This window comes from Sebastes umbrosus, chromosome 12 (genome assembly GCF_015220745.1).
Source record: "Sebastes umbrosus isolate fSebUmb1 chromosome 12, fSebUmb1.pri, whole genome shotgun sequence".
Lineage (NCBI taxonomy): Eukaryota > Metazoa > Chordata > Actinopteri > Perciformes > Sebastidae > Sebastes > Sebastes umbrosus.
In genome coordinates, this window is record NC_051280.1 from 1,423,410 (window position 1) to 1,439,563 (window position 16,154).

Here is a 16,154-nt window from a genome sequence, read left to right on the forward strand (position 1 = left end):
GAGAAGAGCTTCAAGGTAAGTAAAGGTTGTTAAACTACAGTAAACAGTAAAACAGTGAGGGATGATAGTAAATGATATAGAACAATAGTAAAAAGATTATTAGTAAAGAAAGGTTTGTAATGAAATCTGTGCTCCGGTGAACAGTTAAAAGATGGTTCAAGAGTTGTATGATGATGCACATCTGCAACGCACCAGAGTTTGATTAAAACTAAATGTTGGCATGTGCCAGCGCCCTTAGGGCCTTGCGGTATGTATAGTATAGTATAGTATAGTATAGTATATGTATAGTATAGTATATGTATAGTATAGTAAAGTATATTATGTGTATACTATATGTATATGTATAGTATATGTATAGTAAAGTATATGTATAGTATATGTATAGTATAGTATATTATATGTATAGTATAGTATATGTATAGTATAGTATAGTATATTTATAGTATATGTAAAGTATAGTATATGTATGGTATAGTATATGTATAGTTTAGTATAGTATAGTATAGTATATGTATAGTATAGTATAGTATATGTATAGTAGTATCCTGGTTATGATCAAGATTTTTGAATATCGGGTTTATTTCTTGAAGCTCTGCTCGGTTGTAGAAACCCAGATAAGCCCTTATCCCACTTTTAAGAAGCTGGAATACTCTGATAGATACTCTGGCATGGAAACAGCTTTTTCACCTTATTTGCACAGCAAAAGACCTTGTTTGTCTCCTCAGACTGAAACCTGCAGACTAACTGTGTACTACAACACAACAAGGCCACATCAGTCCTGAACCACATCAGTGCTGAACCACATCAGTCCGGTTCCGATGACGTTTCCCTGACCCCTGACCCAGCTGTTGAACCAGAATCAGGGTCTGGGTGAACAAAGATCTCTCTCCCCCCCCCCCCCCCCTTGAAATGAAAGTAAGCCTTCTGCATTAAACAGACTCTCACATGATGATCTTTTTAAATGTGAGGTTATAATAACATCATTCTGTCAGCCTGAAACAAGAACACAGTCTGAGACAACGATCCACAGTTCAGCACAGAAGGCCTGTTTTTATTGAACACCTCAAATCATTCAAAGGTTACATTCAATATAATAATAGTACTATATATATATATATATAATTTGTACAGAGATAGAGCCAGATGCTGCTGGTCCAGACAGTGATGACTGATTACACCATGCTGTTTTATTATTGACACAATGAGAGTGAAACATCATCTCCCTCCTATCAGCTGAGGATGAACACATGAAGTATCTAAAGTCTTTGTCCTCAGCTGCAGTGAACAAGGAGCATTATTTAGATGTAAAGCTTCATCTACACACATCTACACACATCTACACACGTCTACACAGGTCTACACAGCTGTGTGTGTTTCCTCCTCTACAGATGTTTACTCTGTAAACAACAACAACAGTAGAAAACAACAGAACTACAGACGGTGTGTTCTATAGTCGGCTGAAACATCACCTGAGAGGTCAAATAAAGTAGCTGTCTGTCTCTCTGTCTCTCTGTCTGTCTGTCTGTGTTTCTGCAGAGAAGGACATTACTAATAAAGAGACATCAGAGAGACTGAAACACACAACAACAACAGGAGGTAACCAATCCGACAACTCCTGGACAGATATAGAACAAACACTATGTAAAGACATCCATATTTCAGACCTACCATTCATCAGTCGCTCCATCACACACCATCCGTGTTTCAAAAACCCCACCATAGCTACAACTCTGACAGCTTGGTGGAAATTTCACCAAATAACTAACACCACAATCTCACCTAACAAGCACACTCCGATCTGGAACAATCCTGACTTTTTAATGAACAGAAAGCCACTAAATTTCTCATCATGGATCAGTAAAGATATCACACACCTCGAACACATCTTCCACAATAATACTCTGGTCTCATTTAATTTTTTGGTCCAGAAGTACGGCATTGGGGAGAATCACTTTCTAGAATTCCTACAGATTAAATCATCTATTCAAGCCAAAATCAACATTAAAGCATTTAACTCAGATCTTCCCCCACCAGCATCAGAGTTGTTTAACATCACTTCCAGATAAAAGCTACTATCTAAAATATACAAGATCATTTCCACATCCAATCTAATAATATCCATCCGTCAATAAAATGGGAACAAGACTTACAAATTATCCCCAGTGCCGACTTTTTAATATTGGATCACTTTTTTGTTCATCTAGACATTTATTGTAATTGCTATTTTTAAAGTTATTTTTTTTTTTTTTTTGGGGGCATTTTCCATTTTTATTGAGAGGACAGTGGATAGAGTCTTGAAAGGGGGGAGAGAGAGAGTGGATGCGGAAAGGGCCACAGGCCGGACTCCAACCCGGGCCGCCGCGGTCAGGACCAAGCCTCGATACATGGACGCCCGCTCCACCAACCGAGCCAACCCAGGCGCCTTAATTGCTATTTTTGATAGTATGATTATTGATTATATGAGGATTGTGGGGACGATGGTGGTAATGGTACTAATAATCAATCGGTGCTTATCAATACCATAACTAATTAATTATTATTATTGTTGCCATTGTTGCTATTATTATCACTCAAGCCTTCTCTTACACTCACCTCACACACGCCCACACACACACGCAGACATAATCAATCCACTCGACACACAACACACAACTCAAACACAACCCCCAACCCAATCTCTTGTGCTCCTGTGCGTGGTGGCGTATAGCAGTGCTGGCCTTGTGTCTGATCACTCGTGAAAGTTTACTTGGTGTGCGGTTGATGCTGCATAATAGACATGAGCTGGAGTTCTCCAGGCCAACAACCCACAATGACAGCACCATTTTAAAAAAAAAAAAAAAAAAAAAAAGGGGGGAGAGGAAGATAGCTGACTAAGATGAGCAAACCCCCACCTGAGGGTCTGTGGGTTGCCCACCTGCATCTCAGCTTGTAATTACACCCTAAAGGAATGACTGGAAAACATAACGCAAAACACAAATACAGAAACCATGATCATTTGTTTGGTGCTGCACCTTAGGGTGGGTTGACTCCGGCTCCTCTGTTGATACTTGCACTTCTGTACGGCTCCCTTGTAGGTCTCACATGATGATCTTTTTAAATGAGATGTTATAATGACATCATTCTGTCAGCCTGAAACAAGAACACAGTCTGAGACAACGATCCACAGTTCAGCACAGAAGGCCTGTTTTTATTGAATACCTCAAATCATTCAAAGGTTACATTCAATATAGTAATAATAATACTGTGTATATATATATATATATGTATATATATATATATATAAAAATGGTACAGAGATAGAGCCAGATGCTGCTGGTCCAGACAGTGATGACTGATTACAACATGCTGTTTGATTATTGACACCATGAGAGTGAAACATCATCTCCCTCCTATCAGCTGAGGATGAACACATGAAGTATCTAAAGTCTTTGTCCTCAGCTGCAGTGAACAAGGAGCATTATTTAGATGTAAAGCTTCATCTACACATATCTACACACATCTACACACATCTACACAGCTGTGTGTGTTTCCTCCTCTACAGATGTTCACTCTGTAAACAACAACAGTAGAAAACAATACAACTACATATGGTTTGTTCTATAGTCGGCTGATACACCACCTAGAAGGTCAAATAAAGTAGCTGTCTTTCTCTCTGTCTGTCTGTCTGTCTGTGTTTCTGCAGAGAAGGACATTAATAATAAAGAGACATCAGAGAGACTGAAACACACAACAACAGGAGGAGGTAACTCTGTTTGGATCCTGCCTCCTCTTCTCAGCCAGTCAGTCCTCCACAGAGCGTCCTGAAGTGATGTCCTCTGTCCCGGCTGTGTCCACAGACCAGACAGATGTAACGCTCCGTCTTCAGTCCAGCAGGGACTGGATCAGCTTTGGGACGCACTGATAACCTGGCTGGACATCAGGACCCCGCACCTCCTCCTCCTGAAAAGAAACACAAGAAAGGAAGAGAAGAAGTTGTGAAACATGTAACCTTAAGCGCTGTGAAACATGTAACCTTAACCTTACCACATCACAATAAAAGGATTCTAATATCTACACTGTCATTATTATTGTCACCAGTAGCCCCTGTCACACAGCAGAATCAGAGAACAGAGGATTTAAGAAATGCTCCTCTTCCTCCTAGTTCTGCTGATATCTGTGTCCTCAGTAGGTGAAGTCCTGAACCAGAGGACACATACAGCTACATTACAGTGGTTTCCTCCTCTCACATCTGTATGTCATCAATACCAAACTAAAGCATCACAACATGTTCATCATCACATGTTCTGACATCTTTATATACATGAAATATAGAATACAGTAGGTGCATGAACAGATGTGGGTTAGCTGTCTGTTAACAGCTGTATTAACACAGCTGTTAATACAGTTAGCTGTGTATTAATACAGCTGTAATAATACAGCTGTATTAACATCTGTATTAACAGCTCTACTGGACTGTAGAACTCCAGACACATGAATGAAAGTAGCCTCGTGTTTCTTGGCTCTACATGATAATCATGAGAGATCAGTTTCATGGAAGCAGATGGATCAGATAATAAGATAATATCAGGTGATATTAAACAGGTGAGTTAGAGCTACAGCAGAGTGTTAGTGATGTTAGCAGCCAGCAGCTGAATAAAACAGTTTAAACAGCATGAACGTTAGCTGGTTAACACGAAGCAGTGATTCATAGTGTAACGTTATAAGTTCATAGAGTAACATTAAAGTTTTAAGTTATTAAAACTATAAACTATAATCTCTATAGCATCACGGTGGTTGTTGACATCACTCAGGTATCAGTCAACGGGCCGTAAAAAGCCGTAAAAACACCTCAGCTAGCTCCGCGTGGTAACGTCAGACATGAATGTGTGTTTTTATAGAGTTATACGCTCATAATTAATGAATAATAAGACATATTTAACTCACATAGCGCTGCTGTCAGGCTGAGAGCGAGGATCCAAGATGGAGGATGTTCGCATTTGTCTTTGACCCGCCCTACGAGGCTCCCGATTGGCTCTGACCAATTGTGTCATCGAGCTGATTGGATGGCAAAAAGCTTGGATCGTCTGATTGGCTCTCGCCAACTGTGTCAGGGCTCGTTCCAAGTGTGTCAAATTGGGCGGAGGGAAAGGGAGTTCTGCTCCTGTGTATCTGCTGCGGAGCAGAAGGTCAGTGGTTCGACACAAAGGTAAGTAAGTAAATGAAGTAAGTAAAATATGTAGTAGAAATGAAGTAGTATAATAGTAAGTAGTGGTATAATAGTACACAGTAAGATGGTTCAAAGCTGTATGATGATGTCAGAAGTTATGTAATGAATTATAAATAATCAGAAATAATAAATCTTCCAAACAAATTGCAGACTTTTTCATTTTATTTAAAAAACAAAAACTGTCAAACAGCAGCGAAAACAGAGTTCTAGACTAACTGGTGAACATAAAGTACAGTGAAAACATACAAAACATACATCATAAATGAAAACAAGGAGGAAGAGAAGGAGGTTAAATAACGCTCCAAAGTTGGGCTAACTTTTAGCGGGGAAAGAATTAACTGTCATGTCCATTTTCAAAGGGGTCCCTTGACCTCTGACCTCCAGATCAGTGAATGTAAATGGGTTCTATGGGTACCCACGAGTCTCCACTCACAGTAGGAACTTACTGTGTGTTAAGACGACAACAATATCAGATGACTTTGAATGTCTTGTGGTGTGAACATAGCTATCCACCTACTAACTTTCCCAACAGAGTCACCCTTCTACTGTGACCATAATCCCTATTGGAGATGCCGGGGATTGAACCCAGGGCCTCATACATGCAAAGCTTGCCCTCTACCACTGAGCTACATCCCCTGTACTTTTGGGGAATTTTTGACAGTTTTTTGTGTTGTGTGTGTTTTTGTGTTTAACTTCTTCATATTTGTCTAATATAGTTTAGTCTTCCTTTGTAAAATGTGCCGCTCTGCCTGTCTGTTTGCAAGTCAGTAGACTTGTCAATGTCTGTGATTGGTCATATGCTGCAAATACCGCCCCGTTCATGTGAAAACGCTCATATCCAGACTGAGAAAGCCTGGGTTGATTTACCGAGTTGAAAACCACCGTTGTAGGACCGCTTAGCGGGATCTCATTTGTTAGGGTTAGTGAAGCCAGATAACGAGAAGATACCGTATGTTGAATTTGCTTCGTAGTACAGACCTCTGGTCAAAAGTTGAATGTTGTGATGAAGAAACAGAAAGCTCCTGTGTTGAACTCTTTGCAACTATTTTTTACATTTTGGATATGTATGCAACTTTGATTTGAGAGAAGAAGACAACAAAAAACAGAGACGCTGTGGCTTAGTGGTTAAAGTGCCTGTCTTGTAAACAGTAGATCTTGGGAAAATAGATTCAGAACATGATGTGATATAGTCCTGGAAAAACGTTGTCTCATTTGTGTGGAAATGAAAGGAAACAATGGACGAAAGAACGGAATGAACACCAACAAGAGGAGGTGGTGTAGTACTATAGTCTGGTGACCTATCCAGGGTGTACCCCGCCTTCACATAATGTCAGCTGGGATCTGCACCAGCCATGTTTACTAGCCCGTTGTCTTCTTGCAACGTGGAGCTGCAGCAGTAGGAGGTGCTGTGGCTTAGTTGGTTAAAGTGCCTGTCTTGTAAACAGGAGATCCTGGGTTCAAATCCCAGCAGTGCCTTTTGGTTGCAGAGATTGTCTCTCTCTTTGGACTACCCAATACAAGTTTGTTTGACCCCCGACCACAGTCAGCATCGCATGCACCTGAAACCACAACCAACAGTGATGTCACAGGGTCTCGGAGTACACCTGTACATCACTGCAGCATGGTGAGAAGTTAAAGGTGCCCTGTTTAGTTTTCTTGTAAACAAACAAAGTTCATGTTTACCTCATAGAAATAGAATAGAAGTAGAATGCCCATCAAACTGTTTTCCATGGTCATTCGACTACTGTAGAAGGTGCTGTGGCTTAGTTAGTTAAAGTGCCTGTCTAGTAAACAGGAGGTCCTGGGTTCAAATCCCAGCAGTGCCTGGATGTTGCAGAAATGAGCTCTTAAATGAAGTCTGTCATGTTTATCTCTGCCACCTCAACATCAAGGGTTTAGTTTAGGCTGGAAAACTCAGTAGTTAAGTTTAGAGAAAGACTGGTTCTGGTTAAAAGTTGACTGTTGTGATGAGGAAACAGACAACTCCTGTGTTGAACTCTTTTTTACATTTTGGATATGAATGCAGCTTTGACATGAGAGAAGAAGACAGCAAGAAACAGTGGCGCTGTGGCTCAGTGGTTAAAACGCCTGTCTTGTAAACAGGAGATCTTGGATTCAAACCCCAACAGTGCCTCACACAGGACAGCAATCTGTGGACTTTAAAAGGAGAAGAGTTATTCAGGACATGTTGTGACTTTTTTCTGGAAAAACATTGTCTCGTTTGGAAACAATGGAAGAGAGAACGGAATGAACACCAACAAGAGGAGGTGCGTTAGTACTATAGTCTGGAAGTTATGGTTTGAGAGGGAAGGGGGATTCTGCTCCTGTGTATTTGCTGCGGAGCTGAAGGTCATGGGTTCCATTCCCACCTGAGGCAAGGATGGAGAAATGTGTCAAGGTAATGGATAAATGGTAAAGGTAGGCGGGGTACACCCTGGACAGATCGGCAGACTATCACAGGGTGGACACTAGAGACAGACAACCAATCACACTCACATTCACACCTACGGGCTCATTCCATATCTCTGTATATTCCCTGTATACACTGGAACAGCGCCACCTGTCCATTGACGTTCCAAAAACAGGGATGAAGCAGTCCTCGTTAGTATAGTGGACAGTAGCTCCGCTTGTCACGCGGAAGACCGGGGTTCGATTCCCCGACGGGGAGGTTAGCGTCTTCTACCAGCTGCTTATTATTCACCAAGAAAGACAAAAGTTGTAAAGCAACAGCAGTTGTTAATTCACAGCAGAATGGAGAATTCACAATTAGTCCATGAAATGTGATATTCATACCATATGTTGATTTCCGCGAGGCTACGGAGAAGGACTTTCCTTTGGCATCGTGGAAGTTCTGGCAAACTGTTAGACGACTCAGGAAGGGAGAGCAGGGTTTGGCTCAGGCTGCGTTCAGCAGGGGAGGAGAACTGCTGACCCTGACTGAGGATATTGTCATGCGGCGGAAAGGGGAGCGGAACATCAGGTAGAAATTTGTGCAGTGCGAACTAGCTATAAGGAGAACTGAAAAGATCAAGCACTGATAGCGCAAAGCAAAGAATGCACCAACTATCACAAAGGCAAGAAAAGCAAGTGGACGTTTAACTGAACAAGTTCAAGTTGTTCTTCTCAGCAATTGGGAAAGTTCAGAACATTTTTGCAAATTGGTATTTACTGTTGTTTTACAGGTTGTCGTGGCCGTACCCTTCGGCGATCGGCCTGCTAACTCAAGTCCTAACACAAGTCCTAACACTTCCTAACACTTCCTACCCCTCCTCCAGCAAGTCCTAACCAAGTCCTAACAATTCCTAACAAAGTCCTAACAAGTCCTAACAATTCCTAACAAGTCCTACCCATAGGTCCTAACATTTTCCGACCAAGTCCTAACAGCCAATAGGGAAGATGGGGCAAAAGGAACCAACAGCCAATAGGACAGCAGCGGCATGTCAAGTGACAAGGACAGCAGCGGCGACAACGGATACGCCCCCTTCTTCATCTCTGACAGCGGCGAACGAAGAAGAAGCAGCAGCAGAACGGTAATTAATTTTCCAATTACTCTTTATTTTGTTTTTATAAATACTCTTTATTTGCTAGCCGTGCTTGATTAAAGTTGTCAACATACCTGCTTCCATAGTTGTTTTCTTTATATCTACCTAGTCTTGTCAGACGGCGCTGTCGCCATTCCCCCCGCTGTTATACAGTATGAGCTTTACTAGACAATTATTACATGTCAAGTTATTATTTTCGGATTACTCTTTATTTGCTAGCCGTGCTTGATTAAAGTTGTCGACGAAGCTGCTTCCGTAGTTTTTTTCATGAATTAACTTTATATTACCTTAGCTCATATTAATAGCGGGGAAGATGGCGCCACAAGACTAACTGTAAAGAAAAACAACTCTGGAAGCAGCTACGTCGAATCATGTTATGGTAACTGTTAATAACTCACATAGAAACGATAGTTGCTGTGTACACACAGATTGTTTTCTGGACACAAATTCGGCAACAAGTGTCTGTGTATATGGTTAAGGTTGTGCATGTTAATTGTGAGTTTATAGTGCTATTTTGCAATAATTTTTTTTTACTGTAATGCTAATGGTAACTAATGGTAACTCCGCCAACTGACAAGATTCATGAGAATGGCGTTTGTTGTAGTCGCTGTTCTGTTGTAAAACAGCTACTAGCTAGTCAGTAAGCTGGATCATGTACAGTGAGTTCGCGTCGGGGTGCGGCATCGCCCTGAAGGGGTTTCTTTCACAACAATGACCTGCTAGCTGTACAATATCCCGCTTATTACACGGCTACTGACTGACCAAATCAATATTCTGACACCAAAGCGGCCCGCCAGACTCCGACATCAGAACTGCGCCCATAGCAACGATCTGTTATACAGAAATGACATGACAGTATATACAGTACAGCTAAACCACTGTTCTTTATATACTGTATATTGACATGTATGCATGAATGTACTGTACATATCCACCTGAGCTATGCATATAAAGCAACCTGTTGCATTAATCAGTCAATAATTATTCCCGTTTATTTGAACTCTGTACAATTGTGCACTACTTATCTAACATTACTGCATTATTGTTTACAATGTACAGAAGCAGCCTAACTTATAGACATCGTATGTTGTGTGTTTATATATATATATATATATATACACAGTATATACATAATAGCTAAATCTTTGTGTTTATTTTTGTAACTCTGTCTATTTCTGTGTAAGTAGTACATTAAGAGCAACAAAAACAGTGTCAAATTCCTTGTATTACATATAACAATAGTACATTTATCCAGATGTTTGATGTTTTGTCTGACATTTACCCTGATATTTGCAGAAATGACAAAGACAGGTAAACCTGACAGTTACTGGGCATCTATCCTGCACCAGTATGCCCAGGGGAAATACAAATTTACTACTGGCAAGAAACCGGGGGCCAGGAAATGGAAGGCTGTAATGAAGCGCATCGACACCTGTCCACTGACTCCCGTCTTCAACCAAAGACCTCGGGAATACACCATCTTTGGGAAAAAAATCCTTTGCCAATGTGGCTATCATAAGGTAAGTGATAAATATATTTAATTTTTATAATTTAGTTAAATTAAACCTGCTCTGGTGGCGGTTGCCATAAACTATTTTGTATTACATATAGTAAGTACATAGTTTCTCCAATAAGCAATTTTAAATATCTGAACAGAAAAATGCATTATTTCCCCATTAGTTGTGCTTGGATTGCTTCACAATTTTTACCAATGAAGTTAAAAAGTTATTGTCAGATGTAGGGAATAATTTTTCTTTCTTTTTTTTTTTAATCTTTTTCCACAGTCAGCTGAGCAGGCAGGTTCCTCAGGGAGCCAGCAAACAGAGGGAGAGAGCGGCTCAATTGCAGGGAGGCCACAGACAGCCCCCGCAACGCAGAGCAGTTCAGCTGCCTCCGCAACGCAGAGCAGTTCAGCTGCCTCCGCAACGCAGAGCAGTTCAGCTGCCTCCGCAACGCAGAGCAGTTCAGATGCCCCCACAATGCAGAGCAGTTGGAGCAGGTCAGCTGCCCGCGCAACGCAGAGCAGTTCAGCTGCCTTCGCAACGCAGAGCAGTTGGAGCAGGTCAGCTACTTCCGCAACGCAGAGCAGGTCAGCTGCTCCCGCAACACAGAGCAGCTTGAGTGCAAGTAGACAGACTGCAGCACAGATTAAGTGTGCTCTTTGTAGCATTGACATTAGTGGTGACAAGTTCTCTGAACACCTATCTGACTTCCACACAGACGAATGTTGTGAGCAGTGTGGAAGAAAGGTAAGTGGTGCAGTTGGGCTGCTCCACCATATTGAGGAACACCATCATAAATTATCAAAACAACCTCAACTACCATGCCCACCACCACCACAACAACCTCCACCACCATCACGACAACAACCGCCATTTCCACCACCACAACAACCTCCTCCTCCTCCTCCTCCCACATCTCCACATGTGATCATCCTGAGGCCACCGGAGGTCAATTGGGTGAGTTTTCTCCCCAAACAGTTCATGCGGGTAATCCAACCAGCCGACCGGGAGTGGATTGCCCAGTGCCTTTATGACCCCGCAGGACAGCTGAAACAACAGTTATCACAAAACTGGTTCCATCCACCCAATCCACCAAAACCAGCAACAACACTACCTGATCCAATGACATACTTCAGGCAGCGGATGTTTCTGTGGGCACCGATGCGGATGTGGGGTATTCCACTTAAGTGCCATCAGTGCAATACTAAGATGCACCACTCCGGCATTTACACAAAGGTACGGGAGGTCATTGACCTTGACTCCAGGTACTACTTGGTCGGCGGAGATTATCCTCGGTGCAGTAAGTGCATGATCCCCGTCTGTCCATGGAGTACTGAGATGTTAAGTCAATTGGATCCTGCCCACAGAAACAGGTTCCCTGCTGTTCTCACCACACAGCTGGCTCTGGACAGGAAGTGTGTCACCATGCTGAAACCGAGAACTGCAGGGAACAGCTCCAGTTATATGCAGCAAGCACTGGAGGAAGTTCACAGCGAGGAGTGGGCAAGACGCACTATTCACTACCTGTCCGACTGTGAGCTACACCAAAGGAGGAGTGCAATAACTCATTGTGACGAAGCAGCAGTCTATCTGCAGCCACCTCCCTTTCGTCCCCTACCTCTCGCACAGTGGTTTGAGACGGTCCATGCTAACGAGATCCTGGGTCATCTGGATGAGATGAAGGGTGTGATCACCTCAACATATGGCAGGGTTTTAAAGCTGGACTCCACAAAAAAGGTACAAGAAATTTTTTTAAAACCTTTTACAAAATCTTGTTTTCATTGATGGTCCTTGATTATACTTGATTATATTGTTTATTTTTGTTATAGATCACAAAGAAACTGGCTGGTGATATTGCAGACACAGCTACATGGATGACCAACGTCAGCAATGAAATTGGCCAGGTTCTAAACTGCGTGCTGACCACTGGTGAGGGTTCTGGCCTTGATGAATTATGTCAAGGCATCGTCAAGCGCTACAAGGATGCTGGGGAGCCAGAGCCAGAGGTCCTTTATGTTGACAGGGATTGCTGCAGCGAGACAGGTGTGTGACCTTCAGAATGTTTACTTAGTAAAGTATTATTTGTTACAGACACAAAAGTTAACTTTTACAAACATGTTTAACTTAATGTACTTTTTCTTTTTAAAACAATATTTGTATTGAATTTTACATATAAACATACATACATATATACACATACAGACAGACTAACAATATTGATATTTAAATTATACAATGAAATGTTTAGTCAGAATTTCCACAGTAATCAAAGAAAGAGAGACATGACATTTCATGTATTTCACACATCTATCTTAATGTACTTTTAATCATTTTTTTATTTAAAATGTATTTAACCAGGAAAAGCCTCATTGAGATTAAAAATCTCCTTTGCAAGGGTGTCCTGGCCAAGACAGGCAGCAAGACATTAAACAATGTTTCAGACATACAACATATAGCAGTTACAGACAGGCAGTTAATGTATTGCACTCTTTATATATGTACTCTTCCCAATATGTATTGCAACTGCTAGGTTTTATTTTATCTTATCTGATGTCCTAGTGAAACAAAATTCATGTTGTTGCAATGAGGGATTCTATAGGTCTATAGTTTTTTTTTCATACCTTGGAGACTTAGATGACATTCCAACTTCCTGAAAACTATTAATTGCGATTCCCTACCTGTACACCAGATGCCCTCATAATCTTTCACTAGACTCCCTAATTCACCTGCTCACCTGTTCTCATTTCCCTCATCAGTCACTCACTACAAATGCCAGCCCAGAGACTTTGTTCTGCATTTCTGTTGACCAGTATCAACATCTGTTTATAAGCTCTCAGTAATGGTGAAAATTGAATTATAACAATATGATTATGACTTATCATTGAATTGTAACAGGTGCACCCCCAGTTCTTATTTGGTTTCGACCGTGGAAGACCCAGGTGAGACTGGATATCTTTCACTTCATGAGGCGATTCACCTGTGGTCTCACGACAGAGCACCACCCTCTGTATGGCATTTTCTGCTCGAAATTGTCCAATTGCATTTTTGAGTGGGACCAGGATGACATCGGCCGCCTCAAAGAAGCCAAAAGGTCAGAACTGAAAAAAAAGCATACTGGTCATGCTCCCACAGAAGTGCAAGTTCTGGCCAACATCAGCTCCAGTGAACTGGCCAGGCATTGCAGAAGGAGAACTCGTGGGGTTGAGGAAATCCGTGGTCTGATTGACGGATTGCTGAAGTCCATGTGGGAGCTGACAGACTCCTCAGGTTTACGCCTGATTAACCCTGAGAGCATGGCAAATGTGTGGGCAGTGCAACAGAAACATTTGCCATGCATCCAAGATCCACCCGGTGTTGAACTCTACACGAAACGTGGCTCAGGGTTACAAAAGGGAGACAAGGTTCTGGATGTCTTGAGATGTGCCAGAGGGTCCTCTTCTGTGGAGAGCTTTCATCGCCACCAGTGCACCTTTATCCCAGGTAAGGTAGAAATTGTATATCTTTGACATGATTCCTATTCTTTACTTGTCTGCTATTGAATTATACTCATAAAAAGATAATTCTCTTAAATCTCAAGTTTCTCAGAGAAGATTGCACACATAGGGAAATGTGCATCATTGCTTTATAAAATCAACTAATATTTTAATAATCTCAAACATTATTTTGTTTTTTTTTCCAAGGCTGGAGATGTAACGCGATGCACACTCAAATGTACATGCTTGAGGGTGGTTCCAGATGGAACATGAACCGAGCCCATGCAGCTGTGGATGTGAGTGGTGCATCCAATACCAAGATCTACGACGTCCGCCTGATGTCAAACCTAAATGCCCTCAGCAACAGAGTCCTTGGTTGTGCACTCCTGCCAGAATTCACTCCCCCTGGAAGACCCACTGGTAAGATGTTCCAGGAGACACCATTCTCCGTGTGACCACACCTTTAGTGTTACACATTCAACAAATTAACTTTTCTTTGTCTTTTCTCATCCATTCCAGTGCAAACTTGTCTATTTTTTTAATTCAAAATGTTTTTTTGTTTTTTTATAACTGTTCTTTATGGCAGATGAGCGTGTTGCTGTGGAATATTTGCTGGCTCAGTCTGACAGAGGGGACCTGCTGGGTCCACAACGGCACGGTGAACTTGGCCTCATTTTGCCAGACCTCCAGGTACAAGTTCAGGAGGAGGAGTGTCTTGATATCACAATAAGTGATGCAGCTGAGATTCTCAATGAGAGCCCACCTGAAGCCCCCCGGTGTGAAGATGAGGTGGACAATTCACCTCCTCACCGTCCTCTTCCCCATGACAACTCACCCAACACATCATCCCAGGTAATCTGACCATTATTTCATCTCATTGAAATCCTACAGGAAACCTTTTTGATTTGCAAATGCGTGAATGAGGTGTTTCATTGGTAATAGTCTTGATGACTTATTGTCAATTGTTGTCTTAATTTTCCAGGATAGCCAATGTGATGTGAGAGGTGTTCCTGGTTGGGAGGCGGTTGATAACTTGGCGGAGTACCTGGTCAACCTCAACCGCACAATAACTGCGCTGTCAACTGCAGAGGTAGCTGAGATTGTGCGCCTGTATTCCAGCCTGGATGCCATGGATAAATCGCCCTCCAAATACACTCTCAAATGCAAGAAGAAGACCTTGACAGGGCCGTGGAGAGCTTCCAGAAAACGTAGTGGCTCTGCACCTGGTCAACAAGCAGCTGAAAGGTGAAATGACCTATAGACAATATTACAGTTTTAAACATAAACATTCCAAATGTGTCCCAATTTATTTCCTGTTGCAGTCAAGAGAACTATAAAATGTAGTTTCTTTGGTTGCATTGTAAGTGAATGATATCAGCTGACAGGAAGTAAACATGGACCTAAGCTGTTGCCCAGCAATGCAATTCCAGTGAAACTGTGTGTTGTGGAAAAATGGGTGCACATTATGTAATTCATTTGTATCATAATTATCATTAATTACATGTTACAGTTTAGCAATAAAACACAAGCAGAGTCATTTTCTATATGTCCTCACCACATTTTAGACTCTTTAGTAACAAATTCAGAATAGTAATTATGATTTGGGGTTACACTGTATCTGTTGTATAATATTGATGACATTGTCTTTTTTCCTTCACAGACTATTTATGACCCATGGCCAGGCGGCACAGAGGCCTGATATGAACAGAGTCTCTGAATGTGTTAACATCAAGCTTTTGAAGGAGTACCAGCAAGCCAGAAATAGGCCAAAAGACTGCAAAGGGAAAACACTGCCAATTCCACAGTCGATTGTGCAAACATACTGCCATATAAAACAACTGCTGGAAGACAGCCGGGTTATCCAGGACCAGACCAACTTGGTTCTGGTAACCATTAACAACACAACAGTGTCTTCTTGGTGAGCTATGTTTTTGGCTTCCTACATTCATTTTGACAGTTGCAATTAGCTGTGTTATATATATATATATATATATATATTTTTTTTTTGGGTAAACATATTCTTTGGTTTTGACATGCGTTTGGTTTCTCTTGATACATTTGGTTATCTAGTTTTTCTGACAAGGGTAAGGTTTCTCTTTGGTTTTCTTATTCAATCCTAGTTTTGTTGATCAGCAGTTTTCACTGATTTGGTTTCTTTTCATTTATACTTTTGCTGGTTATGGTTTCCAGTTTTGTTAATACATATTTTTTTTTTCAGTAGGTCAAAGTTATTTACTTTTTTTTATCACACTCCAACACAAAAGAAACGCTGCATTTGAGAAAGATAAATATATCTTAACATTATTATGAAACAGAAGGACTTTGATTTAGCTAAAACCTTTGCAATTGTGATTGTCTGAAATGTAAAACCTTTACCATTTGTCTGAAACAGTAAACATTTTATATTGTATTTTTTCAGGTTGCATCAAAG

General features: G+C 41.3%; 2 protein-coding genes, 1 long non-coding RNA gene and 4 other non-coding genes across 7 annotated transcripts in view; 5 read left to right on the forward strand and 2 right to left on the reverse strand.

Annotated features, from left to right (window-relative positions):
* Positions 1–3,161: 3,161 nt before the first annotated feature.
* LOC119497950 lies at positions 3,162–5,101 on the reverse strand. Its single transcript, XR_005209022.1, has 2 exons — positions 4,924–5,101; positions 3,162–3,939 (listed from the first exon to the last, which is right to left on the reverse strand). It is a non-coding gene; the product is annotated as an uncharacterized LOC119497950 (long non-coding RNA).
* A 669-nt stretch (positions 5,102–5,770) lies between these two features.
* Positions 5,771–5,842, reverse strand: trnaa-ugc. Its single transcript has one exon. It is a non-coding gene; the product is annotated as a tRNA-Ala (tRNA).
* A 766-nt stretch (positions 5,843–6,608) lies between these two features.
* On the forward strand, positions 6,609–6,682 carry trnat-ugu. Its single transcript has one exon. It is a non-coding gene; the product is annotated as a tRNA-Thr (tRNA).
* A 276-nt stretch (positions 6,683–6,958) lies between these two features.
* On the forward strand, positions 6,959–7,032 carry trnat-agu. Its single transcript has one exon. It is a non-coding gene; the product is annotated as a tRNA-Thr (tRNA).
* A 235-nt stretch (positions 7,033–7,267) lies between these two features.
* Positions 7,268–7,340, forward strand: trnat-ugu. Its single transcript has one exon. It is a non-coding gene; the product is annotated as a tRNA-Thr (tRNA).
* A 2,706-nt stretch (positions 7,341–10,046) lies between these two features.
* LOC119498739 lies at positions 10,047–12,395 on the forward strand. The gene is made up of 3 exons (XM_037787787.1): positions 10,047–10,268; positions 10,533–11,987; positions 12,080–12,395. Exons 1-3 carry the CDS (start codon positions 10,047–10,049, stop codon positions 12,299–12,301), a joined length of 1,899 nt encoding a protein of 632 aa, XP_037643715.1. The 3' UTR covers positions 12,302–12,395.
* Positions 12,396–12,686: 291 nt separating this feature from the next.
* The window catches only part of LOC119498741 (nascent polypeptide-associated complex subunit alpha, muscle-specific form-like), an 11,765-nt gene continuing 8,297 nt past the window's right edge, over positions 12,687–16,154 (forward strand). The window contains exons 1-6 of the mRNA XM_037787789.1: positions 12,687–13,730; positions 13,931–14,143; positions 14,310–14,575; positions 14,706–14,968; positions 15,384–15,641; positions 16,143–16,154. The exon at positions 16,143–16,154 is cut by the window's right edge and continues 1,377 nt beyond it. Coding sequence (XP_037643717.1) covers positions 13,214–13,730; positions 13,931–14,143; positions 14,310–14,575; positions 14,706–14,968; positions 15,384–15,641; positions 16,143–16,154 — 1,529 coding nt within the window. The 5' untranslated portion in view covers positions 12,687–13,213. The remainder of the gene's footprint in view (positions 13,731–13,930; positions 14,144–14,309; positions 14,576–14,705; positions 14,969–15,383; positions 15,642–16,142) is intronic.